General features: G+C 40.6%; 1 protein-coding gene across 1 annotated transcript; it reads left to right on the top strand.

Annotated features, from left to right (window-relative positions):
* Positions 1–2,000: 2,000 nt before the first annotated feature.
* LOC136785556 (lachesin-like) lies at positions 2,001–26,794 on the top strand. Its single transcript, XM_066746643.1, has 9 exons — positions 2,001–2,174; positions 5,604–5,731; positions 13,457–13,554; positions 21,037–21,292; positions 23,388–23,561; positions 23,856–23,984; positions 24,065–24,200; positions 24,315–24,472; positions 24,836–26,794. The coding sequence occupies exons 2-9, from the start codon at positions 5,605–5,607 to the stop codon at positions 25,174–25,176; spliced, it is 1,419 nt and encodes a 472-aa protein (XP_066602740.1). The 5' UTR covers positions 2,001–2,174; position 5,604; the 3' UTR covers positions 25,177–26,794.
* The last annotated feature ends 407 nt before the right edge of the window (positions 26,795–27,201 follow it).

The raw sequence follows: 27,201 nt of genomic DNA, 5'->3' as shown, positions 1-27,201 counted from the left end.
ACATGATTTTCCCGTGAGACACAATTATATATGGCATACATACATTAATGATCAAACGTAACTCAATGATTTTTCAATGAAACACTGCGAATGGCATAAAATCGCAATTGAATATAACGTAAAAAAAAAAAAAAAAATTCACATAGAGCCATTATCCATTCCATTATCCCTCGCTGAAACATTTGCTATCGTGGGATCGATGTATTTATTAAAAGTTAATACCTGCATTCATTACGTGGTGGAGTCTGTGTGTTTTTAATGGATTTATGAAGAAGGAGAGAGGGAGGGGGAGGGGAAGAGGAATGCGCCGGCCGAAGCACCTGAGGCTTTCATTATGTTACTTAAAAGAAAGCGTCACGAGCTTTCTTTTCCCCAGCCATGAAGATTTTTCATAATGCCGTCCGCTGGAGGTACGCCACTTCTACCCTTTTCTTCAACAATTTTACCAAAGCTTTTTCATTCATCTCGACGACTCGCTTCGCTGATACTTAAAATCCGGCTAATTTTCCTTCGCAGTTTTAACGTTTACCCATAATGCGCCCCTGCATTTTCTTCTCTTTCTTCTTTATACCAAGTAATCGAGGTTGTTCTGAAAATAAAGAAGCGAGCGACTCTGGCTGATGTTAGCTGCTGCAGTTTCTCTTATTTTCCAAGCAACTGGAGTTACCGACGAATGAGCATTTTCTCGCGAACACAAAATCCTCGGGAGAGAATTTCATTGCCGCGTCGTAAATTAAGAGGCAGAAGAGCCAAATCCGAAGCAGCAAAACGAAACGATCTTTCTCATCTGGCAAGTTTCTCCAGTGGCGTGCGCGCGCAATATCGTTTATCGGTTCGATCCCGCGCGAGCTACACCAGTCTGCTGCTTCCTCGCCTTCTATATGACCGCCCCCCTCCCCCTCCCCCTCCCCTCCCTCTATTTCTCGCTCTACCTCGACCACCCACGCAATCTTTGACATCGAGATCAGCAAACTCGATTCTATCTCTTTTTGTTCCTCGTCAATGGGCAGAAAAAGAGGAGGAATGAACGATTCGATCGAGGCTCTTTGTCGGCAACTAGGATTGCAATTTTTTTATATGATAATCAGGCTTAATGAAAAAATTCTCAGAACTCGGAATGCCTGATCGTTCCACGCTTGCCAAGAAACTCTAACGTTCTAACGATTCTTCCGCGAGATTCAGGTGCACCGGTACTTTTTCACTCGGCGGAAGAAAGAAATTAATCGGACTCGTTAAACGAATGCTTCTTTGTTAACATACAAATATATGTATATAGTATACTATAATTTGTATATATATATATATATATGTACTGAAGTATTAATACTCGACCAAGTGGAAGCAGGAATAAGAAAGTGGAAAACGAGGGCAACTATGTCCTTGTTTCATTTTATACCGAGATGTGCATAATGTATGTGTTCGAGGAAAGACTCTTATTTCCACTTTAGCTTCGGTCTTCTTTTCAGCATTTTTCTGAGCAGCATCGTCACGCGTACTCGCGCGCTCCACTTTTCACAGCATTTACAACTAAGTGACGTTTAAGGATTAACAGTCGTCTGACGCGGAAAGATAAAGTTGCACGGTGCTCCAGGGAAAATGAATCATTTATCGTGAAAATCATTCACACTCTTCTCGCTTTCTTTTTATCAATTTTTCGTTGCTATGATGGATTTTCTCGATTAGCCATGTATAGCTGTGCGTTGTAAGGTGGATCTCTATATATATAAAAGGGAGGGGATTGCGGTGAGCGGATGAAGCATAATAATTAGATAAATAAGGCTAATATAAGCGATATTTGGGCGCTATGGGGACGATGTGAAGAGGAATAAGAGAGAGCGAGAGAGAGAGAGAGAGAGAGAGAGAGAGAGAGAGAGAAGAAAGAAAGGAAGCTGCGCGCGCGTACATAGCATTCCCAGCTTGGACGTCGGCGTCGCGACGCCCGACCAACTCAACTGGCATCAGTACACGCGTCCCGACGTTCGGGGATGCGTCCTTCGTCGATGCTAGTAACGCACGCTCCTATGGTTCCGATCGAATGTGCAATATTCTACAGGGATTTTAAATTAAAATTCAACGATAAAAATTAGAGGTGGAGGGGGAGGAGGGGGACGAAGAAGCACGCAAAACGTGCTATCGCTAATTACACTAGTATAATGCTAAACTCTCATTACCAGGTAATCGACAAATTAATCTCACTGTTGATCTTTGCCTTAAACTTGTTAATTCAATAACATTCAATTGATTATTTCAACCGTGACGTTTACTATTCGCCTGCGTTTAAAAATATTTCATTCGTTTATTATATATAATCATATAATATATATGTAAATATCGAGTGAGTGAAAGTGATGGAAGGTATTGTACGATTTAACGAGGGGTCATGACCTAAATTATTATATATTAAAATTCGTTGCTCACGTGTAGAAAGTATTAATAAAGAAAGGCAAGCAGACCTTTTGAAAGTGCTTGAAAGTCTCATTAATGCTCAACGTGCTTTTGTCTTTTGTGGCATTTCCATTTTTCTGATATTGCTTTTTTCATTGCTTTAACGTTTCTTCGTTATCTCGCCTTAATTGTGTAGCGAACGTGTCCCGAGACCGGAGCAGAGACCGTGCACCGTGCCGGTGATACGTTACTCGATAAACGTGCTTTGCCCTTCTCCACACTTTTTCCACATTATTTATCAGTTTAATTATCCGACGATCGTTTCGGATAAATATTCCGAGTCAAATTGATTGTTCGCTATTGCACCGTATACCATTCTCCTGCGTAATAATTTCTTTGTACTTCCGTTCAATCGTTCATTCCTTTTAAAGTCGAGAAATAGTATAATCATCGATACTTTTGCGCTGCATTATATATACGATAAATTTACGCGATAAAAATCATTTTTTTCCACCTTTTCGTTTTATTTCTTACTGGAAACAAAAAGTAACGAATTTCGTCGAAGGTGACGTATAATAATTTGGGATTTAATTTTAAGAGACGTTCGGCCAATTTTTATAGTCGGGCCAATAAAAGTAGCGCTCAGGATATTTCCGTGAGTCGGAAGAAATTTGAGTGGGAATGATTTCTAAAGGGAAAATTTTATAACTTTGAAAGCATTACGCGGTACACGTAAAAATGTAAAGTAAAGTATTTTAGTAATGATTGACTTGAGTCTGTTACGATAACGAACAAATCAGATCAACAAGAACGAATCGCGTCTCTTTACTCACTGTGTGCATGTATATATATATATATATATATATATATGTATAACTACGCCTGCTGTTTGTTGCTTTCCATTCTCGTGCGCAGGGTGGGGTGGTGGTAGTGGAGAAGGGAAGGTGGGTGGGAGGGGGGGGGGGGGGGGATTCGGGTAGAAAAGCAGAAGCAGCTTCTCTAACGGTTCATCGTGTTTCTGCAATCGAGTTGTCGAGTTGGTCAGGGACGCGGGTCCGGAACTTGCCACGAACGTTCCCCTTTCGCACGAAACGTGCCGTGCTTTAGACTGTCGTTGTGTATATATACTAGTATATATATTGTACTACAATGTTACTTTAATGCTGTCCGCTGCACAATGAAATTTCACGAATCTTACCTTATCACTGCCCGCACTTTCTGCTTTTCACTCTATTACACGAGTGAAATTGTAATTAGTCCCTCTTGCCAATTATTTCTCAAATTTTAACTTTATTTTAAATTATTTGATCCTTATTATTTCTTTATAATTTTTTATTACCGTTGAATATTATGCATAAAAGCTCGAAGCTCGGTTTCTTATATTTTAACAAAAACGTGGCCCAACTGCAGCTTGTTTGAGTCACGGTCCGCTTGAAACTAAAGTACGAAGCAACATATTGAGATCAATAGTAGCAAAAGTCGTTGAAAATAGTGATCGATTGCCGATAAAAATATTTTTATCTCCGCCCGCCCCCACTTTCTCCCCTAACGATATAGCGTGGAACGTAGCAGGGTAACGAACATAATACAAGTGTAGGAATTGAACTGAAGAGGGGGATGGTGATAGTAAGAAAGAATAAGGATGCTATAGAGAAATAATAGAAAAATAAATAACAATCGAGTTAAACTGCAGCATTGGAAAGATTGCTGTGGAATAATAGATATAAAACCAGATGGAGAGAGAGAGAGAGAGAGAGAGAGAATTCCCCCGTAATTATTCATATACAAACTCATCCGCTAAACTCTCTTACCGTTTAGATTCTGGACGCAAGAAATTAGCCACCCTATACAGTTTATGGTGCAGCTGTTGTCGCATTACGCCTGCATTTGTTAATTAATTTTTTTGCGTTTTAATTAAAATCACGTTTTATGACTGACACATATGCGGTAACACATATACTTGACAGCTTGACGCCTAAATGTGTCGGCACGGGGACTTCCTCTTCCTCTTTTCTTCCCCCTCCTCCTTCATTTCCACGCTTTTCATTTATCAAACCAAAGCTTTCGAGCAAAAGTATAGAGAAACCGTTATAATTAATAATACTTCATTATAGTAGTAATATTCTAACAAATAAGACCTCTCAACTTTGAAGCTTGAAAACAGAGCCTTGTGACGCTGATTCCTCGTCTGATTTATATCAAGCGTAACTACTAGCTAGAAGGCACGTATTACTAATTAAGAGTTTGGTTTATCTGGAGAAAGATTCTCGTGGAACAAACAGATTTTCAGGGAAGAAAAGAGGACGGATGGTGGAATGGAGATTTTCTCCAGTCCAGTATCCCGACTTAATCCGAGGGCTTTCGGGCGCACGAGGAACTTTAGCACCGGTTTAACATTGGGATTATCGATCGAGATGAAACAAAGGGCTTATAATCCGACAGGAAAGGCATGGATGGAAGGGGCTCTGGTTGTTTTCATTTAGTCCCATCGTAAATAAGACCGAGTCACGCGTGCAGTGCAATAAGAGAATGATGTTGTAGGAGCGTATACAGTATATATAAGAGGTAGAAGCGAGGGGGGGGGGGTGAACCGTAGCGCGAGCGTTAAATCCTGCACACTCTACCGATCTCGGTCTGGAAAAATTTCGACGTTTCCGGTAACCCGATAGTTATTTATGGGGTATAGCACAAGGAATAATTGTTCCCACACTGGTGCTACACACGTATCGTTGCCCTATTATCGAGGTTGGGTGGAATAAGGATAGAAGGCGGGGGGAGCGAGATGCAACGATCTACGCTGATTCGCAAATGGCGAAGCTAAAGGGAAAGCGATAAGCTGCACGGTGTTAATGTTCTGGAGAGAGTTAGTGGTGCGCGTCAATAAGTGGCTCGTCCTGGCCATAATGTGTTAGCGTTGCTGTCTGACTCTACTGTGGTTCCTGTATGGACTACTGCGGACCAACGATTCCATCACTGCTACTGGCTCAATAAATGGGGCAAGGGAGCGCGAGAGGGTTGGGTAGGGGGTAAAGGGAGGGGGGGGACACTCGTGATCGCGATCCAGACTAGAGTTACCGAACATCGTTCAACGAACATTTCCTCGTTACTATTCGCTGTGTTTGCGCTTTGCAATCCTGCTGATCCTGTCAGCTATATATCTTCCCCCCTCGGCACGGTTATCGACGATAATTATTGTTTGTCTCTCTTTTCATTTGCAGAATGTGGGTGGCATGGCTATTATTGTGCTGTGTAATTTTCCAAGACTACAACAGCAATCTCGGCCGAGCAGCTATTACCAGTGACGTAGCGCGTCAGGACGCCTCTGCGGCAAGTCCCACCGTATTAGGTACGTATGCAAAAGCTTGTTTTTTTTTTCATTATTTTTAGCCGAGCTTAGTCCTGCAGCTTTTCCAACGATAAACTTTGCCCTTCGACACTCGCCAAAGCACATCAAAGAACCAATTACCGCCTTTCGGCAAGCTCCGATATATTAAGCGGCTTTTCATCTGTGATTAGGGGGATACTTTTTCACCGGTATATGTCACTCGCCATAAAAGCCCAAAGGGGTGCTCGGTCGAATTGAAACAAGCGTGAAATTGCAATATAATAAAAAGTTCATTTTCGGTTCGTCACTCTTCGCGTTTCGTCGAGAAGGTAGACTCTTCTGATTGCATCGGCGTATGCAGGATTCGGATAGACGATAAATGAAGAAAACTCGAGGACTGGAAGCCCGTGACGGTAATAGCTCGAAGGAGCTTAATTTTTGCCATCAGTCACGCGTTCGTAATGAGCTATATGAGCGAGAGAGAAAATTTAAGGGGGGGGGGGAAATAATTAACGCCCGAGGAAATAGCAAAGTGGAGGGGGGCAGAGAATGCAAAGAGGAAATTTTACAGAGGTTTTTTGTTTTATAATTGCGTCAAGCAAACGGTCAACGGAATTCTTTTTTGGAAGCTTGATTATAGAAACGATCCAACTATATATTTTGGTGCATTCAGATATTACGACCGACTGGCTTATAATCGATTTTCAAGTCGTTCGTGCGAGCGCTATCGGCTGGTAGTTCTTTTTCGAAAAGTTTTCATTGACGTTGCGACGCGTAACTTGGAAATATTCGAGTTCGGCAGAAGCCCTGAAAGAAGTAGGTATTCCGCGTTTTCGATATCGCTGATATTGCTGGAAGCGCTTCTTTCGGATTTTCAGCGATTTTCTCAAAGATGTAGGAATCTCGCGGGAGGGGAGGAGGGAGGGGGGGGGGGGGGGTTGGTGGTGGTGGTGGATCAAAGAGCTTATTAGCCGAGTGGAATATGGCTTTGATCGAAACAATTTTATCCCACGTGTCTCATCAATTAAGCGGTAGCTCGAAAGAGAGCTTTGTTGACTGAAATTACGCATTCCATTTCTACTGAAAGCTCCTTTAGTGAATATTACGTGAGAAAAGCGAAAAATGCGCAATATCTGGCTCGTTAGCTCGATAAAAAAATGTATGTACGAATGCAAAAGCTCCCAGGACCATTCCGAGCTTGATTCATTATCTCATTCTTGAGGAAACTCGACTAAGCACTCCCCCATCGCCACCATGAATATGCCATCAGCTATTACGAGCCAGCAAGCATGGACCTTGCACAGGGTCTCCTTTAATATACATTTACTATATACCGTATGAATGTATGTGTGTGTGTGTCTATATATATATATATATATATGGTATATAGCAAATCGGGATGCAACGTTGCATTCCATTTAAATACCTTGACCCATTTCAACTTCTTTTCTCTACTACGTGTCCGGATCTTAATTACCACTTTCTCGCGAATCTCACCGCTATACATTATATTGTTCTTCCTTGCACTATCGGTTTTCCATTAAGATAATTAGCCAGCTTTCTTCCAAGGGACAACAGTTTTGCATTACGTATTTACCAACGACAGCTAATATAGCGGAGCAGTTAACGCAGTGCAATGAGACTTTTTGCCAATTAGACTCTTTTCAGCTCTGAATTTATTATCAATAGTAATTAAGAAGACACGGAGAGAAAGAGATAGTATCCAACAGTGGGAGAATAAGAATGCGAATAAAAGCACCGCGCAAAGTTCAAGCGTGGTTCGCCGACGTCAGTCGAGCAAGTTTTTCCTTTCAGGATGAAAGATATTAATTAAACTGTCACAGCCACGATACCCGGGCCCCAACTTTATTTCGCCACTTACAAGTTTACCACTTAAGGGGCGCACGTGTGTAGCGGCGCTCGAATCATCTTTCTTTATGCCTGCGAGCACGAGGGAGTTAAAGCTACCGGGCTTATATAAATTAGTGAGAGCGTTATTATAGTGCTATATCGAGATGGAACCAATAACGCCCGGGACATATCGCGCGCCTCGCGCCTCTTCGGCCATGCACGATTTTCACCCGTCACGTGTCTGACCCAACCATAGACTTTTCTCCTTTCCCGCAGACATCGATTATTCATTCCGGAAAAGGAGCTAACCTACCTTCTTTTCCGCATCACCGCTCTCATTTAATCCCGTTAATTATCCCTCCAGTATATATACATATATATATAACTATATTTGCAACAGATTCAAATGGTGAAAAATCGATGAAGCCGCAGCGTCAGTCGAGGTTATTTCTTCTTTTTAACCATGTTTATGGCGGATTATATAACAACGCAGGTATTTCCGGAAGAATATCCGACGGTGGTTCGCCGTGACGTAATTCGGGGGATGAAAAATGACTCGGTGGTTAAATCCATGGTGGGTCGTCTCGTTTACAAGGGCGAAGCATCGTCGGCTGGTTCACGCGCGAGATCTTACTAATTTCCGGGATCACGGATGCGTCCCACGGGAGCTCGATTCGATTAATTAAAGTTCGAATTTTCCAGCGCGGAAATGGAATTATCAGGTTTGACTCTCGCGCTCTCGGTCTCGTTAGGGCCACCAGGGAACTTGGCCGCGTGCTCCTGTCTTCCCGAGCTGTTATATATGTATGTGTGTGTGTGTGTGTGTATACCTGCAGGACCTTTACCGTGGCCAGTGCTAGGAAGAATCAAGCTGCGAACACGATTGGGGGACCCGAGCGAAACGCGTAACAGCTTGCCAAGTACCGAGTTCGGCGAGTTCTCCGCAGCAGCAACGAGAAATACCAACTTTGCAATATAGTATATGTCATATATTTATATAGGTACAATGTACGTGGCTATATAGGTGGAAACTTTTTGCAGATTCAGCTTAAGAATGCCGGAGAATTTCCTGGCGTTCCAATAATCCGATTTTCGATCCATCGCTCCCCACTTCTTCCGCATTCTCGATCTTCCTCTTGGGCTTACGCAGATCCAACGTGAGATAGGCTACCTGAACAGGTGGTGAATAAGGGATAAGGAACTCTCGTTTATCGTGCGTAAAACTCGATGCTAAATCCTCTTTGATCCATATCCTCTTCGTTGATCATTGCAAATATAGTCTTTTTCCAGATTTACACGTTATTGCGCTAGCTAGTAGTGTAATTTTGTTTCGGTCAGACCATTCTTCAGCTTTATCTCGCTCGCGCCTTGGAATATTTTGGCGACGTATTATTCGTCTTATGTATACATATATATATATATATATATATATGTGTGTGTGTGTGTGTGTGTGTGTGTTGTATACTATAACAGCATAATACTAGTATGCGACGCGTCTTGCTGCAGGGAAGTGGAGGGGCCAAGGGTGCCCGATAAAAATCTTTTCGCGGCTGCATAATATCATAATAACTATGCAAATGAGGGATGCTGGCTGGCTGGTAGGAAGCAAAGCAAAGCAAACCAAACCAAACCAGCAAGCCAGGCCAGACCAGGCCAAGCAGAGAGGAGCCAAGCGGTGCTGCAAACAGAGATTCGTGCATTCGTATGCTAAGTCGTTGGACCAAGGGTCCTGGCATCCTGGCGCGCCTGTCTGATTCATAACGACCTTCGACCATTGCACGAAGAACACACAATTTCGTTATAACGTTCTGCTAATTTCTGTATTTACTATTTTATACATTGCGCTGCACTAAACTAAAATCAGCTAAGAATGACGAGTGAATATATATATAGTTTACGAGAGTATCCTCTGTGACGCTCTGTTTATTTCTACATTTATACCATTATTATTTAGCAAACTAAAATCAGCAAAGGATGACGACTGAACTGTTCGTGAGAAGTCTCTCTATTATACATATACGCCGTATACTATTAATTTCTATATTTAGTATATACTATTTATAATTGACGAAACTAAAGGCAGGAAGGGATACGGCCACTGAACCGGATAGGAGGAAATTTGACGGAAATAAAAAGGTTTCGAGTCCGAGATTTTCGAGTCGATCGAGCTACGCTGATACGCGTATTTAGATTCTTTCGTTGGAAAAAGCGGAGAGACCTCGGAAGAGTCATAGAATTTTCAGCGATCGATCGCGCACTGTGTCAAATCGACTCGACTCGACTCGACTCTCTGCATCGAGTGGTAGTAGCGCGGAGATATATAGGAGAGTGAGTATTATAAAATAATTACAGTGCGCGAGGCGTAAAGCCAGGGAAATAATTCGAAACGATTGAAGGGAGGATCGAGGCAGAGTAATTTGAGGAGTATCGTCGTGGCCTTGTTACAGGTGTAATAATGGATTTAATAAGACGACCCGGTACGAGCGCAGTAGGGGGATGCGCGTTGTAACGCGCAGAGTCTAATATAACAAGGGCAAATGGGAGTTTAAACGCCGCGACCAGATGGTGCCTTGCTGGGCTTCGTAAAACCGTAGCTATACGTTTATCTGTAATCAGAATACAATTGTGGCTTTAAATTCATCCGTGAAAAAATATCATTCTCCGGGAAGCACACAGCTTTATTTCATTAAATAATCTCTTAATTCCATCCGTAGGGACTCCCTGCGAATTAAAACTGGATCCGTTCGTTTGGTTTGCGCGGCTCTCTGCGAATATCCTTGATTATTTGTGGGAGGAACAATTAAAGTGAAAGAAAAAAAGGAGCAGGGAGAATTTTAGGTCGAGAGCAAATGGTGTAGCATTCGCCAAATGAAACGATATCAGTGTTGGGTAAAAATCGGAGATTCGTGTGAAATATATACCTATGGAGTAGTGTGGTACTCAGTGTGTGTATACATATATATGTAGTGAAAGGGGTGAAAGGTTGAAACTGATTGGTTGGCCCCGGTGCTCGTCTCTGTAGATGGAGAACGTCGGAGGATAAAATATCGCATTGTATTTCTGCTGTTATTCTATAATATAACGGTAGCAGCCTATATATATAGTGGCCGCCGCGCACTGCTCCTCCTCCACTAGCTACCGAGCTAACTATTTCTTTCTGCATCGATTTATCTATCACGATAGCACATTATTTAGCCAATATGAAGGGAAGGAAGAGCCGTCCGATGGGAAATTTAATTTATGCATACAGTTATTACACAGAGTTGAATAATAACAATGCGTCCCGTCGAATATTAATGCGTCGTTGCGATGTTCAAATAGTATGTAAATCGTTTGGCAAGAGGCTTAAGTTTCCGAATAAATTAATAGAAGCCTCGATAAAAATATTTAATTCTCCACTCACCGTTTTTGCTGCTTCTCCGATGCTGCTTTCGGCATCGAATTAATTTCCTGCGAATTTCCGCAAGTGCTAGCACATTAGCGGTTGCTGAAAAAGGCACGTTGGCTATTAATATACCAAACGGATGCAGCTGGGCATGTACCGGGAGTACCGGCTATTCACTATTTTCTGCTTAACGAATATAGTATGGAGTGGATAAATGTGTTTTGCAATCGGATAACTCGGATTGTTCATTAATGACTGAAACGCACTTCGGAGGCTGTCTCTCCCTTTCCCTCCCTCCCCCCCCCCCCTCTTCCCCGTCTCCACAACGAGACTTTGACAAAGTTCAGTCTTGTTATTATATAAAAGTGCGAGAATAGGTTCGCTGCGGGATGGCTGGTACAGAAGAGCAAGCTTGACTCACCCGGCAAGAAAGTAACTTTCTTCCGGTGAAGCAAATATTTCTTCCTTTTTACTTGGCACCGAAAGTCGCTGAATTTTTATCTCGACGAAAGCGTTAATTTACGAAAAGAAAAAAGGGGAAAAATGGAAAATAAGGATAGAATAGGGAAAAAGAAATAATCGAGCAGGCGAGAAAAAGAAGGAAGAAACAATGAAGCAGACGACGAAGCAAGAGACAAAAAGGGTAAAGAAAAAGCTTGGAAATTTCGACCAAACTGTAAATCGTCTTTTTTTCTCTTTTCTATTTTTTGCAGCCCACTTAACTTTCATCGCGAAACTTGGCGAAAATCGCCCTACAGTTATGAAGCCCCTCGAGCGGATTCGACGAGTAAATCTCAGAATTACTGTATCAGTTTCTCGCGAGCTTGCAACGGGGAGAAAGATAAACAAAAAGCTTTCGCCAAGCTATTAAAAGAGCGGCGCCTGCTTTGCTTAGCTTTATCTATAGCCACTTGAAAATTAGCTCCTTAAACGGTGCATCGAGAGTTCTCGTGCTCCATATTTTTCTCCCTATATCGACGCAGAAAAAGAAGTGTGGTGTAAGAAAAGAAAAAAACAAAAAAAAAATGTAATTTTCTTCGTATCAAGAGGCTTCTCGAGGAATATGCTCAAAGATTTTTCGCGTCAAGCTGCACGCGCGCCGTAATGCTTCAAAGAACGAGGCAGCGCGTATGAGGCTGGAGATTGAATTATTTTTCTCCTGGAATAATTTTGCCATAAAATAGGCATGGTGGGGAAAGAGGGGGGAAGAGGGTGAGGAGTGGGGGGGGGGGGGGGGTAGAGGTGGAGGTGGATAAATCCCCAGCCCCCATCCCAGTAGCCTATATCATGCTCGCTCAACGCCGGCTTACCTCTGTCGTCTGGCTCAGTCATTTTCCATCCTTTTTCTTCCCACTACTACACACTCTCCCTCATATTACATTCTGGATAGAGGAGACCTCCGAAAATTTCTCCTCTCTTCCTTTCTCCCTTCTTCCTGTTTCTGTCAGTGAATATCTTATCATAATACTACTTGCGGCTGTTTCCCCCAACCACACCGTATCGTATAAGTAGTTTTGACGGATCTTGGAATATCGTTTTGCCATATATACAGTACAGAGCAACAGCAGGCTGGCTTCGACACACTGCTTTCACTTAACACCAGCCGGTAAACTGCATACGATCTTTATTTCGTAATATCGCCTGACGTTCGAAACTTCTCATTGATTAAGATCCAGGAAAACTTTATGGATATCAAACTGTTGTGTGTGTGTGTGTGTGTGTGTGTGCTTATATTACATATATACCCATATACCTTTCAACAATTTTCTTCGTGAAGAAAATTGAGGTACTAATTCATTTCACACGCGTAAGCGATACGCAGCATTTTCCTCCTTGAACTATTACAGCAAGAGCTTTGCACACTTATAATAAATAAACACCGTTCACCGTTTGTACACACGTGTCACATACAAGTATGATAGAAAAAAAAGGACACGAGAGAACGCAGTGTATAAGGAAAAATCCGGGTTTCGATCACTGAACGCGTGGCAAATCATTTTTTCATTTGGAATAAATCTGTGCAGAGATTCCTGTAATAATGGCGGGGGGTGATGACAATGGATACGGAAAAGTTGAGCCAGAGACTCGATATTGCACAGTAGGATCGGTTTGTTTAAACTTTTTGAATTCGCTGCTGCAATCGTAATAATTGAGATGAAACTATTTTTGTTGGTGCGATGTGCGGGGGGAGTGGGGGAGAGGTGGTGAAAAATTGAGAAAAAGTTTAGGCAGGCTGGGGCCCGATCGATCAGGCCGGCTCTAGACTCGGCTGCGCGAATAAAAATTGAAAACATGCATCAGTCAGTCGAACGCGTGCTATTGCTCGATCATCGCTCAGTTATAAAACACATCCGGTTTGGCACGGTAGAAAAATCTCTTAGGAAATTTATAACGCACTTAGTCTCGCTTCATTTTTCTCTCGCGGCAGTATATACCACTACACGTGTAGACAGATACGTATAGAGTATAGATGGCACGGATAAAAGCATCCACTTTCTTTCATTTCACAGATGTACCGAGTTTTTCCGAGCCGATGGCAAACGTCACTGCGGCTATTGGCAAGGAAGCTATCTTGTCCTGTACCATTACCAGATTGGGCAACTACAAGGTAAGAATGACTATGTATCACCCTTACGACCACGTCACTTTAAGCTTTCGAGCCAATTGATCGAACATTTGGAGAAGAAGAAATTAAAACGGCTTTTCTCCAATTGGCCACCTGTCTCTGACAGACGTCACGGCTCCTCAGTCTTTTTGCCCGAGCCACCGTGTGCCATCCACCTTTCTTCTTTTCTTCTCATCAAGACTCTCTAAACAAATTTCCAGAAAGCTTTCGCCGAGATAAAATTTCCTCCGAAAAAACGTTGCACAGCAGTTGAGTATTAAAAAAGAGGGATTAAAGTGCAGCTGTTACTATATACACACGTATTCCATCGTATTGTTTTGATCCATTATTGAGCGAGCTTGTTCACCCAAAGATTAAATATTTATTTCGTTCGGCGGGAAAATATTTCATAGCTCGTCGATATAAATGCATTATTTAAAATAAATAAAATATTTTGCGTACTATATTTTTCCAACCGCGTTTTACCACATGTAAATATTGATGTTCGAGAAATGGATGCATCGTGGTCCCGCACATTAGCGTTGCATTTAGCAAGGTACAGTCGTACACTATATGTATTCCATCGTTCAACGGGAGATTTAAACTTATATGCACAGCGAGGGGCGTATTATATATCCCATCATAGATGGATTAAGTATAAAGAGAAAAGATGTTCGATGAAAGCATTAGTGACCCACTCTTAAAACTCTCGATTAAAAGAGAAAGAGATTATATATATGTAGGTATAATATAATAGAGCGTGAAACCATTACTACCCAGAACTCTGCTTTTAGTCCGGTCGAGATTTCAGATTTTCGAGTGCAGTGGAAACAAACATTTTTCTTCACTTTCTCCATTGCAGAACTCTCTTCCCCCCTCGATCCTTTCCTCATTTCCCAAATAGCACCGTACTCGAAAAGTGTCGCGAAATTAAACCATCTGCAACGCCGTTGGCCATCAGGGCAAAAATCTTTCCAGACCCGCGCTTCACTGATTTGCAATTATTACCAAGCCTAGTCTCGTAATCGTCATTCTCTCGTGGCCCATTCTCATCGCGTCCCTCCTTTTCATCTCACAATACACCTCCCAATCACACACAAATTCTACTTTTAGCTCTGGGGCAAAAAAACTGCTCCTATCTTTTTTTTCATGCTCAGTTTGCACGCCCGGCTGTAAGGGCCACTCTGCGCCATGCGAGCAATAATCTAATTCTCGTTAAAATCATCACTTTCGGTGAAGCGTCCACTTATTGCTCAATAACACAAGCACCGTTACATTTTATCGGATCCTCTTAAATAATTAAACGACCGACAAGCTTCCTCTGAGAACTCGTTTCTACTTAACAAAATTAGCGACCGCAGCGAGGTAATTATAGACCTTTTATAATTTTATCAACCATTTTGAAAAAAAAGAAAACAAAATAGAAAAGCTTAGTTTAGTTTAACATTAGTTTTTTTTTAGTCTCTATGTTTGATACTTAGAAAACACTTTTAAAAATTATAGCTTTACCGTTGAAACTGACTGAACTAATTTCGTTGAGTTACGTTATTTTGCTAGTCCGTGTTTACAGTTATTATGACAGGTTTGTATACGGTTTAGCGTATAACTATGTATGAAACAGTCAGTAACTGCTTTGCTCTGGTGACGGATTCACCCCGGGTTTCCCCTACTCTTGTAACTGCTTTCAAGAGCCTTTGAAATATAATATTAATGACCTTTTGAAATAATCTGTGTCAGAGCGAATCCGTAATGGTCACGCACACTAATCCGTAAAAAAGATACCTATATATATGTCATTTTAAAGCCATTTAAAATCATTGTATTGAATTTTTAAAAACTATACCAGAGAAGTAAATTAATAAACTGCAAAATGTTTCAAAAGTGAAGTAAAGAAGCTAGCTAGTATATCAAAGCTTGTCGATAAATGTGTAATCGGTGATTAGTATACAGAAAAGGAACGGCTGACTTTGGTGATAATTTTTTCCTCCACTTGGAGTAAAACGAGTCAAGAACAAGCCTGACCTACGGCCCTTGGATTCGCATTTGCCACGGATGTACGTCTCGACTTTTGCAACGAGAGAACGAAGAGAGTCGATAATTTATTAAAAGACTTTTTCGAGAAGGTTGGGGAGGTTTCTTCAGGATACGCAAGTTTTGATAAATTGCACGAAACCTTGAAAAGTCCTTCGTTCTTGATATAATTAATTATAGAGAAGATGGAGGAGAAAGTAGATCTTTTTTTTGTACAATTAAATAAGGGAAAATTGAGGAACAAGAAGCGAGAAAGTGGTAGAAAAAAAAGAAGCTGCACGAAGAAAAGAATGATTTCCGGGGGCAACGATTGTTCGGCAGAAAATTTATGCTGGAGCTATGAGACGCCGAAGGATTGTAGATAGAGTGGCGAAGAAAGTGATTATTTCTGACAAAACGATGCAAGAACGAGAATGTCGCGGTACGTGATATCAGAGCGAGGAGAAGGAATTCAACGTCGAAGCTCATATTTACATACAATAAGTACAGAAATGATGTGGTATTCGCTCGGTGCATACCTACGCAGTAACATCGAGCTGAGAATGTGTTATAGTGCATATGCATATTATCAGCGCTATCTATCGGTAAATTTTGCCATTTTTGATGGAAATTTTCCCCATATACTTATATATATATATATATACAGTATGTTACACATTCTCCCGTCAATATATATAACTGTGTAAGTGTGTGCATCGAGCAAATATTGCAAACTTCTCGCGCTCTGCTTCACGGCCTAACTACGTATACAATACACACTATCTGATACCACAAAAAGGAGTAACTATATTTTCACTTCAATACCAGTCCAATTACACGGACACACATACACACGTGTTGAGCATCGTAAAGTTTCTCGTTGATTTATCAACGACGGAAGGTCGATCTCTATACGTTAGGTCAAATCCGTGCCTCCCCTCGAAACTAATTTGATTTTTCGACTCGCTCGATTGCAGTTGGCTCTTACTTTGTACAGCGCGACTGAAACTTTTCCGAGATTGGAAAAAAAAAGGAGGAAAGGCGAATTTCGCGCTTAGTGAAAGGAACCGCGCATAATTCACGCTAAGCAATAAATTACCGGTGGTTCCAAACGGGCAAATGCTCCTTGTAAAATAATTTCCAATTCGCGTGGGACAAATGCGGACAAAGCGGAGCGAGGATCCAGAATTGCGTAAGGTTCACAGGGGATTGCATTAGAATTCACAGGAAATTCAATCGGTTCGAAAGCTGCACCGTAATAAAAACATATCGAATTCCCGCTTGGCCCTCGATTTACGCGCTAATCCCCTTAATTCCTTTCTCGCTTGTACCTTATGGACTTTGACAATGGAGTCGTCTTGTTCTTGAAACAATACACGCTATACTATACTATGCACACACAGAGAATGAATAGGTTAGGTACACGGCTCATTATTGATGATTCAATAAAACGTTCATTGGTACGTTTAACGTTGATTTTCTTAAATGGAGTAATTGCATTGGCGCTTGACTTGAATATCCATTTATAGAGCTTTACAGTGGAGAACAGTGGTGGCGTGCATAGAGGTCGAAAATTGCCAAATGCCGTTGGATTGCCATTCCGGTCTGTGCGGAAGCAATCACCGGTTTGCCTGAACAAGCCCCTGGACGAGTGTGGATGCGTGCGGGTGCACTTGTGTTTTCGCGCGACTATATATATATAGGTACTAGAGGCGCGCGTACGCTCGAAAACTTATCCCTGCGGGAAGCTCTCAGCATTTTTTTTTTTTTACTACAGTTGACACCATTCGCATTTGCTCTACTCTCGTTGGCCAAAGCCCTCTTTATTTTCACGTAGATATACGCGCACTCCGGAAGGATACAGATTTTCAAACGTACAATGCATTCAGGATACTTATCATTACCGATAGTAGGTTGGCGCGTATGAAGCACCGTTGAAAACCAGTATAAAGTCCGTAATTCCATTCATGAACGTTACTACGTGTTGCGAAGCGTAAAACGCGCTTGGAAAATGGGGCGTGCGAGGCTAATGCTGCTAAGGAGTCCTTCCTATATATATATATATGTATAAAGCCATTGCGGAAAATGTCGTCTTCGTTTATCGCGAAGCAAACGACGAGGGAGCAGAGAGGGGAGGGGGAGGGGATATTCCGACTATTCTACGGTATACCAGTTGGTACGCCGAGTTTTCGCTCCGAAACGCAATTCTATAGTTATAAAGCCTTGCAAATATACTTACTGACGCGATACACACCTACGCGTTAGCGCGTGCGAGTAATTTTATTCACGCTCCAACAATTAGACGACTAGCATGATTATTGCCATTATTATTATATACAGAAATTGCCTTCGCATCTCGATTTCATTCCCGAATTCGGAAGTTCCGTGGCTAAACTCGTCCATTTGTTTTCGATAAAAATTCAAGGGTATGGGACAAATTGCGAGGGTTGGAATCTAAAACTGATGGCGTACAACTCGAGACAGGTGGACGTGGTCCAACTTGGAAATGCATTTGAAATGGAGTGGCGAGGAGAACTGAATATTCCACGTGCTTCTCTATTTTATGATTGTATAAAACACGTATATGCTAGCTTGCGAGTAATTTTAATACGAACCCCTTAGACTACTATTATTATTGTCATACCAGTCCTCTCACCTACCTCTTCTTCACCTCGCACCACTGTTTTCGCGAGATAAAAATGGGCGATTTGTTTAAACCGGGGGCGATTCGATAAAATTGCAAGGGTGGAAAAATTGAAAAGGGCCGGATTTCAGCTGGTGTGCCGCGGGACAGGTGGATCCTCCGCGGATCGTACAGCATGGAAATGACACGAGAAAGAGAGAGAGAGAGAGAGAGAGAGAGAGAGAGAGAGGAGAGAAAAATCTTTCTTTTCTGGCTGGTCCAATAATAGCTTGGCTCTGGTGTCGACGACAACCACCACACGAACGATCACGCGTGTGTGTGATTTTTCGGCTATGCCGTGTCAGGGACTGCGCTGCATTTGTGTTTGTGGGACGGAGCGAGTCTATGTTACACTTGCCCGGGGCTTATTCAGACAAATCGGTGATTGCTGGAGGGAAAGGGGGGGGGGGGAGTGAGAGGGCTCAAGGATTCCCTGCTGGAGAAATGCAGAGGGAGAGAGAGAGAGAGAGAAAGAGAGGGAGGGGAGGAGGGGAGGAGGGAAGAATGATTGTTTCCATGATTACAATGGAACGGAAGAGGAAAAGGGATGGTGGCTTTCCTGGCTACGGGGAGCAATCTCTTAGTGCTAACGTAGATTCGTGGCCCAGGGACTCTCGAAATATTACACTGAGAAAGCCTAGCTAGAGAATTTCCTAAGTCGTCCCGTACCACCAGCTCCACCACTATAATAATACCTCCTTAGCCGACTCTTGCAACCACGCTGGTGCCTCGTCAACACCCTGCAACCCCCCACTCTCGCGTCCACTTTATTTTCTTCGTCTTTCACTTTAATTCTTACCATAATCAAGGATAATTTAATATTTCCTAGAATAGACGCTGGAAACACCGCTTCTCAACACAATCGCTGCTCAACCAAAGATACAAGACAAACAGCCACTTGTAGATATATAGATATAGAGCTGAAGAACCAGGGAAGCTACTCAGACAAATATTCCCTCATAACGTATAGTATATTAAAGTGCAAATTGGTGCAAGATCATAATATAGCGTATTATATGATAGTTATGTATATATATATATATATGTGCACACGGTATAATGCAACAGGACTAAAGTGCACCCATTGCGAGTTATTACCCTTTGGGAAACATTACCGTTATTACGGGAAATGACTCACTTCCAGGGACGAGATTGCAAACTCTTCTTTTGTACAATACTAAAATCCTTGCAGTCTAATCCAGAAACAATACTCGCCTTTCAGGCGGAAGAACGGAAGAAGAAATTGATCGGTAGAAATGCTGAAGAAATGTTCGCGCACCACGATCCAGAGAGGAAAGGGTTTAATTGCGCGTGCTCGTTAAAGCGTGAGAATCTATTTGGTCGAAAAATTCAATTATGCTCTCGGATCGAGGTGACCGTTTCATAGAAATTTCATGGAAACCATTACACGAGATAATTTCTATATTCCTCCTAGACGCAAACTGTTGTTCTTTTACGAGAAACTTCTTAAGACGTCTTTGTACTTTCCACGGAGTTATCAGCGTAATGATCCACCAACCAAGCTATCAAGCGAAACTGTCGAATTTTCCTGCTGTTTACAATCCTCGCTCCTGAACCAACAGCTTTGCAATTTTATATCCCAAGACTGATTCCGCTTCCACAGCTATTTTTGCAACACCATTTCCTCTTCCATTTATAATATATATAATATACATATATATATATATTTGGTAGGGCCGCGCGCGCGTTAAACAATTATATACAGCGTCAGTCATTTATTGAAAGAAGGAATAACTTAGCTTTGTACATAATGGTTATCATAGAAAGATGTCTAAATTATTCGTCTTTTTGTCTGATCTGCATGGGAACTGGAAGATCCGGAGCCGGTGTATCCAAGCCAGGACAATATCCAAGTTTGCCAGTACCGCTTGAGCGTCACGCAACCTTCCAACTTTCCCATTAAGCGTAGCCAACTACTTTGATGTAATATTTAAAGCGAGTGCTTTTCTAAATGTTAGAAAATCTCCATCGACAGTTTCCACCGACTTATTTCTCTGTACATCACGCGAATGCTAAGGATGCTAGTAGCTTCTTCTCCCCAACTTTATGTGCATATATTTCCACGCAAGTTTTTAGCTGTAACAGATATAGCTATAGAGAATAGGAGCGCGCGTGAATGTGTAGAATAAGGATAGCCAGGGGCGCGTAGCCGGCGTCGCGTCGCGTCGCGTCATTTTCATGCCGGAGAGCGACTGACGAAGGACAAAGTCGACAAATTAAGTGGCCCCGTGATGGAATGGAACGCGGAGAACCAAGACCCGCACGTGCGCATTATTAATTGGCAAGAAAATTCAATTATGCGCTACCGTTCAACATCGCCATCCCAACAATCTTGATGTCGCTTTAATCGAGCTGCTTTCTTGCGTGTCGTAACCTAATTTAGTTGAAAATTTCGTGGCCACGACTCTCCCGCAATAAACCATCGTGACATAGTTGTTTAAAAGTGATGATTAAAGAGCCGTTGGACGTTTATACGGTTATCGGTCAAATTCATCAAATGGCAACTTCATCGAGTTTTATCGATGACTCGTAGACTGAAATATGCAGTATATTAATCGAGAAGATGTGTATATACAAATTAAATAAATCTGCCAATCATTTGGCACTAAAAGAAATATATTTGTGCAAATGGTGATTGTTAATTAATTAAATCACAATTCACATATATAAATTAAGAATATATTTGTAGGATCAAATTAACAAAAAAAAAAGCTACAATATTATTATTCGAAGAACGACAAAAATTACATAATTCTGTCCATGTTTTATAGGTAGCCTGGCTAAGGGCCGAGGATCAGACTGTGCTGTCGATGGGTCAGAGGACAGTGACTCACTCGTCGCGTTTCCAGGTGAGCGTGGAGAACGCCAAAACGAAGAATCAGACTCGCTCGAGGGAAGAGGAAGAGGCGGAAGAATTTACTTGGCGGTTGCATATCAAATCACTACGAGAAGCCGATCGAGGATGCTACATGTGCCAGTTGAACACCGGTCCAATGCTCAGTCAACTCGGATGCGTCGATGTTCTGGGTATACGAAAACCTCTATTCTACACCATTCTACTCCTACACACCCGAAGAATTTAATAAACTCTCCGGGGAAACAATTTGAAAATCTGTGGCGTGACAACAGCAAATTTCAATGTAAACCTATCTTAAGCGGACCTCGTTACCAGCAGAACTAAAATCAGCGCTAAATTCGATTCCAATTCGTGAGCTAATTTAGTTGTACCTGATACAACTGTTAATTAGTGATCGCGATTGAGTTTTGACAAACAATGCGCGCAGTGTATATATATATATATATATACCTTCCTCGATAATAATTGTTATAGAAATTATTCTGAGACTGCTTGCCTGTAATTCAGAAGCTACCAACGCTATTTATCCATGAAATTCCTGTGTCCATGTTAGGCCTAATGTCGGTATGAGTGGAAATTATGCACGTGCGTGCGTTCGGTGGAAAGGGGGAAACACAATGCTTTTGCTAATGTCACGACACAAATGCGTTGTCAGGTGTAGGGTGGTAGTGGTGAGAATTGTTGCGTGGCTGGGCGAATCGTGCGCTTACGTCACAATAATCCACAACGCTCGACAGTCTTGCAGCGGATTGGCCGTGCGGCCCACCGCACCAACCTCTGCGGCTCGTCACCGTTAATTAGCCCGCTCGCAACACCAAACACCCTCACCACCACTATACACCACCATCTGCGAGATTAATCCTGATAACCTCCACCCCTGTATTCTTTCTTTCTTCGCCTCTTATCACTATCCAGAAAATACAACAATTTTCCAATTAATCTTCGCGTTTATACCCATTAAAGGGATCCCTCGTAGTACCAATAACATTGCAGAGTGAAAACATATCTGTCAAAGATAGTAAGGCGTTGTTTCAACACTAATTTCAAACTTATTCTGATGTTTAAAGACTTCGCGACATGCTCGTTCTTGTAAAATGGTCAAATTATTGGAAATCTTGCTATTTTGCGAAAGAGAGTAATTGATGGCTTCATTGAGTGGTATTATAAATTTAAATACGACGGTCAAAACGCTTACTGGAGGTAATAAAAACACAGCGGATATTTCAGAATTTTTAGATTTAAACAAAATTTACAATGTAATATTTTACACGGCTGAGGTATTCGGTAAAACTACAAATATTTATTTCAGATATTTTTAAATCGATAATAAGAAGTATCAGCAGGGCTTGTTCGGAAGGGTATAGATGCATCGAGACTATTATTAAATAACTATGGTATTCCTTGATTAAATCGTCGTGCTTCTTCTTAGATATCTATAAAGAGATTCATCGTTATGAAAACTTTATCTAGTATTTTGTTAAATAAAATTAATGTTTTTTTTCAAGTGCTTTTCTTTTACATTGATACTGATGATTATATATTGGTCTTTACTATAATTCGTTTTATAATTAAAATTGTTAAATATGTTTTATAATTATGAAGACAGCTACAGCATTATACATTTTTAAACACATCCCCAAGTTTTTTTTGGTGAAATCGCATACAGCTGATGGTTGCGTTATTTTTTTTTATATTAAGCAACTCAATACCACGATGCATAAATTGGATCCGATATTCACAATCGCTGAATATATTTTTCAATCACAGAATGAATATTATTACCCTCATTTTATATGCGTTTAATTATTAAATATTTGTGAGCAATATAATTAGTATGCTGCAAATACAAATTTATTGTTTTTAAAGTTATATGCCAACATTACAGTACTATAGCAACAATTTGCAATTTCAAAAGTTTCGAATGCAATAACGGCTCAATTGCTACTAAGTAGACATTAAAAGCGTCATGTTGGGGAGAGAAGCTTTATTCATTAAATTATAGGATACACAGGATAAAATTATTAGAAATGTTTGACTGAAATTAATATATTTTTGGATTATACTATAATTGGAGCTGGTGAATAAAATAACACACTGTATCGTTGACACACATTTTTAGTTTTCTCTCCGCGTGATGTTGGTAAGAGAAATCCCGTTAATCCCATCGATATTACAATTGGCCCGAAAAGGTATTTTTAGGTTTAAACTGGACGTTAAGAAAGAAAATGTTCATTGTTTCCCATTCTGTTTGATTACGAATTGCAGTTCCACCGGATATACTGAGTTCCGGTACATCGGATGGAGAGGTTTCCGTTCACGAAGGAGAAAATGCAACGCTCTCGTGCAAAGCTTCGGGTCGACCAGCACCTACTATGATCTGGAGAAGAGAAAAGAATACAGCTATACTGATGAGGGATCAGTACGATCATCTGAAGGAAGGTATATATTGTCACGAGCATTGACTGGTTCGCTGCTTTGTTCCTTGGTGAATCGGAATAATTAGAAAGGGGGTCGTTGCTAAAGACGGGAGTCTCAGGATCTAATGGATTTTGACGTACTTTACATAGAACATTGTACACGGTACTCATAGTCCTATTCTATTCTATTCATCGGAGCGCATCCGTAGTGTGTTGTCGATTAATCGAAATCGAATAGCTTTCGATCCGCCGGGTCCAATTGAATTTTCGGTGATATTAGTCGAGGAGATAAAGCAAATTAATCATGGTTTTTCAGTGAATGGCTTGTCCGGAGAAAAGCTGGAATTGGGTAAAGTAGACAGGAAGCAAATGGGTGCTTATCTTTGCATAGCCCGGAACGAAGTACCACCGGCAGTGAGCAAGAGGGTTTACTTGCGAGTCAACTGTGAGTACGATAGTGCATGATTTGTGCAATAAAGCATTGTCAAATAACATCAAAGTTGCTTCAACCGAAATTCCTTTCAGTCGCGCCCAGCGTCAAAGTGCCGAACGAGTTGCTCGGCTCGCCGCTGGACACCAACGTGACGCTTGTATGTTTTATCGAGGCATATCCAAAGACGATCAATCTCTGGAGTCGCAAGGGACAAGTCATCATGAGCGGGTAATTATTGGCATTCTCGTATTATATATATATATATATATATATATATATATATAGATATCCCAAATTGGAGGATTATCAACTGTTCAATTAAATGACACGTCGATGATTCAGCGGTAGATACGAGATAGACGAGCGGCCAAATCCTGGGGAAGAATGGAAAACGACTATCGAGCTGAAGATAGAACGCTTGGAGAAGAGGGATTTGGGAGAGTATACGTGTTCTGCCTCATCCAGCATGGGGAAAGCGGAAACTACCCTCAGTATACACGGTATGCGTATATACTCTCTGTATCCTACTATATTATACCTGCAGTATATATATATATATATATACACATATATACGTAATATAATATCAATCAGAGAAAATCGCGGAGAGAAGCCATATATACGTGTATAGCGTCGTACACTTTCCTCAAGAATTTTCATTCTCCTTTTCCTTGCTTAAATACAACTTTACATTTTTTCATCCAATGCAAATGTCAGAATTTCCTATCCTTCTCCATGCATGAATTGGTTGGTTCTTTTGCTCTCAATGCCCCCCCCCCCCCCGACCCACTCTCTCTCTCTCTCTCTCTCATAATTTGAATAAATTGATTCCTAAAGTAAAGATTACCGTTTGTTACGAGCAGAAATTGAAAGGGCTACGTTACCAACGCGAGCGACATCAGTCAACTGGCGAAAATCAAACAGAGGCAAATCAAAATCAGCGCAAGCCACGGCACTCAATCGAGTTTATCACCAAGTGAGTACTCCAGCTATGCAGAAGAGCACGCTTCGATTGGGCTACAGCAAATACGCAACTACCACTACCACCACCGTGGAGCCGCGTCTACCACTCTACAACAATAAGAATGACTATAAAGAGAAGAAAAATCTTGTCGTACGAAGTTTGGCTATCCGAAATGCTGTATACACTGTAAAAACTAAATTTATCATTACTGTTCTCCTATTATCGTTCAATATTCGATAATTCATTTTTGTATTCCCTCCCTCTTACCCTTCTTGAACCACTGTGAGTCTAATATCAGTATTGACGACCAATCGTAGCGACCGATATTTTACATGAATCTATCATTTGTACATCATCAGTCGCATTGAGCGTGTCGTAAGAATGCGTTTCAAAATTATAGTGTGACGATCGGTGTGTAATATACGTATATATATATTATATTAATATATTATATGTTAAAACTCTAGAAAGCTTGATTTAGTCTCTATTTTATATGGGAAGAGAGTGAAAAGAGCTTGATAAATAAATATATAGGTAAATAGTTTAAAAAGGAAAGAGAGAAACTTCTTGTGGAGGGGGGTGAAATTAATATCATATAATTATAATGTTTATCGAAGCAAAGAAATTTTGTGTTTTTTTCTTCGTGCAACGAAAAGAAAAATCGATCTCTGACGACGGCCAATGGCCATAGGATAACTTGTTGCAGATTTTAAGCAAAACTCAAGGAAATGCTTATGAATGAATGTATTTTTTATGACCCTTTTATGCGTTAAAAGTAAAGAAACCAGATGGAGGGAAAAGAATCGAGAAAAGAGAAAATGTTTGTCAAAAACAGTCGAGCAATCTTGCTTTTTGCCAATTATAAGAAAAGCTACGAATGACTTTTATATACATTAGCTTCAAGAGCCTTACAAATAATGCAGGGTGTCTATCTCAAGTGGGCCACCAGTATCATTCTGGGAAGTGCGACGAGAACTACGAGAGAGCTGATTTGATTGCGAGACTTCTATTTTATGTATATGTATATCGTTTCAGCGATGGCAATGGCGATCCATTTAAAACTTACATCCTTTTATCTCACAAAAAGTCATTCGTCTGAAGCTGTTGTTTAAGACTGATCCGTGCTAAGCACGCATCTCTCCCATTTTATCAACTATTCGATTGTAAAGTCAAACGCAGACAAATAATTAGCATACTAATTTATGTATAAGGTGATAACGATATAATTACTTTGTTTATCATAGATTATAAGGGTAAATATGAAATCAAACTCGACATTTTAACAGATGGTACTAAATCATATCTAAATATAAGATCCATATCTGTAGTGCATATGATAACAATGTACTGAATATTTTAGAGAAAGAAAAAAAGGTGATAAGACCTATTAGATATTAATTTCATTACCCAGCATATTTTTTCAATGGTTCATAGGTATATAAAACATCTGCTATAACATATGTCAAATAAGGCCACTTCCCAACATCTTAAGGAGTCTAAAAGCTGTTAAATGTATGTACTTATTATACAAGCTACAATATAAATGACGCTCAATATACTACATTTACAATAATTATATTAAAAAGGATATTGTTGTTTAAAGAAAAATATATGCTATAAAAGGCAAAGAGAAAATGTGCTCAAATTGGATAACTATCTAACTTTGAAAAGAAGAAAAAACTAAAGAAGAAATGTGTTGACAAATAAAATATATCATACAATTAGCAATGCTTTTTTTTATATTAAATATTTCTTTAACTTTGATTAAAAGAGAAATAGACACTTCTTGAAGAACTTAATATAAGTATATTTCAAGTTTAAATTTCCTTGTGCGTATAAAGATTATAACATATCTAGGACCAAAATAGAATGCTGAAGGCCATAAACATACAACTGATTGCTACATATGGACTCTTACGTTCTCCAATCCTAGCACATTTCCAGAATGTACCCTGAAAACTAAAAATGTTGTGTTAATAAAAAAGGGAATGCTTATATTGGAATATTCAAAATCAACGTACACCTACCCAGTTTTACCTAATCGATTATCCAATAAACTTGGTACAATTGATCTAACGTATGTGCAGGTACATATCAATAATAGTATTACTGTTAACAAGCTCTGTAAATTAAATATGGCAGACTGCCAAAAAAAAGGTGTTAGTTTATATTTACATTATTTACTTTGATAAAAATATTTTTCGATTATAATTTTGAGGTTATGCTTATTAAATGAAATTAATTGATAAAATATTAGTGTTTGAA

This window comes from Prorops nasuta, unplaced genomic scaffold (genome assembly GCF_024137725.1).
Source record: "Prorops nasuta isolate Cenicafe-Biocafe unplaced genomic scaffold, Cenicafe_Pnas_1.2 PNAS00003, whole genome shotgun sequence".
NCBI classification, from domain to species: Eukaryota; Metazoa; Arthropoda; class Insecta; order Hymenoptera; family Bethylidae; genus Prorops; species Prorops nasuta.
Note: the sequence above shows the minus strand (reverse complement) of the source record. Positions and strands in the feature narration are given on the sequence as shown.

Bases quoted from the DNA above. Each gene is read 5' to 3' on its own strand.
- LOC136785556 (XM_066746643.1), top strand. From the start codon at position 5,605: ATGTGGGTGGCATGGCTATTATTGTGCTGTGTAATTTTCCAAGACTAC. The intron at 21,293-23,387 runs GTATACGAAAAC...TACGAATTGCAG, and splicing joins CGGATGCGTCGATGTTCTGG to TTCCACCGGATATACTGAGT. The intron at 23,562-23,855 runs GTATATATTGTC...ATGGTTTTTCAG, and splicing joins GTACGATCATCTGAAGGAAG to TGAATGGCTTGTCCGGAGAA.